The sequence below is a fragment of the Electrona antarctica genome, assembly GCF_951216825.1.
Source record: "Electrona antarctica genome assembly, chromosome: 10".
Lineage (NCBI taxonomy): Eukaryota > Metazoa > Chordata > Actinopteri > Myctophiformes > Myctophidae > Electrona > Electrona antarctica.
This window is the reverse complement of record NC_136791.1, coordinates 33,032,899-33,036,013: the sequence shown is the minus strand read 5'-3', so window position 1 is coordinate 33,036,013 and position 3,115 is coordinate 33,032,899. Positions and strand designations below refer to the sequence as shown.

Genomic DNA, 3,115 nt, shown 5'->3' with positions numbered 1-3,115 from the left:
TGACAGCTAATCAAAGAGAAGGTGTGGACACACTGTTACAGAAAGTAGTTGAAAACCTTATAATTATTTTAATATAACATTCCAAAGTTACATAAATATTCTTGACATATTGATGCAGTAATTGATGTGTCCTTTGTTTTATTACATTTGTTCCCACTTTATCAACTTGATGTAATGTTTGTTTTAGTTTTTATTGAGCAATTTGAACCAGTTATTTTTTAGTAACATCAGTTGACATTAGTTGTTTTAGTTGCTTATTGAGTTTGAGTTATTTGAGTTTTGAACCTGGAACGTTTGGCTCATTAAGCCCCGACATTGTTTATTGTGCCACGCTGGCATGGAAAATGCAACTGAGAACGATATACACTATACAGTACTTAACCTTGTAAAGTTTGAATGGAGTGAATTTGTACTTAATGTGGTCTTGAACCCCAAATCTTGCATTGGTTTCCACCAATAATAACTTAATTTAGGCAAAGTTTCAGTCAATACAAATATTTAAAATACTGCCTCTATGCCAAGTCATGCAGACTGGAACTCGAGAGCCACAATCTGCTTTATTGTTGTTAGACACTTTCACTGCATCTAATTGTACAGAATTATAGTAAAATAAATAGTAGTAGCTGCACAATTTATTTATTCACTATTATGCCATTTTGTTTCAGGCAACATATACAAAATGTATTCAATATATTGATGAACATACAGTTTACAAAACTAGTACGTAATTTGTTTACAGAACGTAAATTGTGCTCTAGAAAAATACAAAATCATTTCACATTTGTCTATCTACAGAGTTCTTCTACATTTATCCCATATACAGAGTATAATTATCGCAACATAAACGGCTGTACAGATATTATGTATCACACAGGTATACTCATCCCATTCTGACTGAAATTTGCACAACATATTTACAGTTCATCAGCATAGTTATTGTCCATGTTTGTGGTTGTTACAAAAGATATTCACCAAATGACTTCTAAAACTGTGGCTTTTGTGCTTTACATTATGAACCATGAATCAATTTATCAATACACTTGATCTGATGAAAGTATCCCCTAAAAAGGTATAAAGGGTTGAGTGCAAACATGCTCGTCAAGTAGAAGTTACAGTACTTTTTTGATGAAGCGTTCAAACTCAGCTGATTTCAATCAGTGGTCCTTGAGGGGGTTCCAGGTGGTCCCCAGCTAAATGATGGAGAGTTTTTAACCAAATGGACCCTTATAGATAGACTATTGAGAGCGTGAAATTAAACCAAATGGACCAGAGGCAGGCGGGGCGTTACCATGTCTATGAGAATAGATATACGCTGTAAGGTTCCATTTGGTTTCATTTTATGCTTTCAAGAGTTACATTACTGTTAAACAACTGCATTACTTAATTCTACACAATTCTAGTCTACACAATTAAAGAATGTAGAAGAATAGTTATTTTGATAACCTTTGCCTGTTATCTCTCCTATGATACCAACATGAATACAGCATCTTATCCAACGACAACAAAATTCTTTAGTTTTGGGTCCGAGAGGCTAGATCTCATCAAATGGTGGTCCGTGGGGCAAATGACGAAAAAAGAATGGGCCTTGACATGAAAAAGGTTGAAAACGACTGTTCTAACTCATTACACAGAGGCAGCCCTTCACAGGTTATTTTAGGCCAGTAGACGACAAGACTCTCCCGATGGTTTTAGTGACGCACGAGGTGGTCTCTGATCTTGTAGCTGACAACACCCAGCAGAAGGAGGACAGGCAGGAAGGAGTAGAGAAGCAGAAAGTCTGATGTGTATCGGGAAAGAGCACCAGGGTAGCCCTGGTCAATGATCTGGTCACCATGGGTGATTGGACAGGCCCCTGGCAGACTGCTGTCGCCTGGCACAGAACAACAAAGGTCAAGTGTTAATAATTTCCCACCAACAATTAAAACATTAAAATGACATTGGCCCGGTTTCTCAAAGGACACTTCTTACACCATGGTGTAAGAAGTGTCCTTGAGAAACTGGGCCATTGCCATTATAAATATAAATCAATAAAATATCATTGCATTTGTTGTGTAAATTGCAGACTATAAAGAGTGTTGTAAACGCCAAAAGTAGGTTTGAAAATAACAGCTGTGACCTCATTTTGTTTGATGTGGTCATTTACAGTTTCAAAATTAGGGCAAGTATATTGCCAAGGACGATTGTTTGGTGATGATAACCTACTGCATGTGAAGTTGAGACCATGGAACTCAGTGACAATGAGCAGTTCAGAGCTGTACTTCTGGAAGGTGAGATAACTGAGCAACTTGAAAACCTCTGGCATCTGCGCGGTACTCCTGTAGAGAAGAAAATAATGAGACAATTTGGGCTATCGATGGTTAAAGATGGAGTGCCACGATTTATTTCCACCCTAAAACATGATCATCAGGTATTATTATAATATAAGGAGGAAGAACTTGTTACAAAAAGTGTACAGTATTTGTTAAAATCATGCTTTTATGTGGACACGCCCACCAGTTCATTAAGTATGCCTGGTTTGCCTGGTGATCGACCCACATAGACACATGAAAAATTGGAAAAAATACACAAATTGTGGCACTCCATCTTTAATGTCTTGCATGTTAACTAAACCACTGGAATGTCTTGAGCTGCAACAGAAGCTGCAAGTGCAACCAATGAACCAAAATGCCACGCAAATATATTCAATAAAAAGTTAAAGGTATATTCAGTGATTTGACTTAATTCAAATATCACTTATTTTTTCTTTTTTTCTGGATAATCCTCCCTACTATAGAGTGTGCTGACCATATAAGGAGTTCCTCCCTGTCCCCAGTGAGCCCCTGGGGTCAAAAAACCCTAGTTTCAGTTTTGGTGGCGGGTGGCAAAACCTTCATCCAATCAGGATGAGTGGGGCCTTCCTCCAATCATGATCGAGTGGGGGCGGGCCTTGGTGCACATGCTGTTGGCCTGTTGCACTTCCCCCCACTGTAGAGCGTGCATGTGCACATTTTGTTACCGGGGCGGACTGGGTGGTTTTCCAAATCACCCAGATCACTGAATGCTCCTTTAAAGCTGTAATGAGGATAACAAAAATGTGGCTGACTACACTTTGTAACCCAGATGCAGTTAGGCCTCA

General features: G+C 38.4%; 1 protein-coding gene across 1 annotated transcript in view; it reads right to left on the bottom strand.

Annotated features, from left to right (window-relative positions):
- Positions 1 to 1,688: 1,688 nt before the first annotated feature.
- LOC306930814 (ATP-binding cassette sub-family G member 5-like) overlaps positions 1,689 to 3,115 on the bottom strand; it is a gene marked incomplete at both ends in the record, with an annotated part of 13,407 nt that continues 11,980 nt past the window's right edge. The window contains 2 exons of the mRNA XM_079511909.1: positions 1,689 to 1,870; positions 2,203 to 2,315. Coding sequence (XP_079368035.1) covers positions 1,689 to 1,870; positions 2,203 to 2,315 — 295 coding nt within the window. The remainder of the gene's footprint in view (positions 1,871 to 2,202; positions 2,316 to 3,115) is intronic.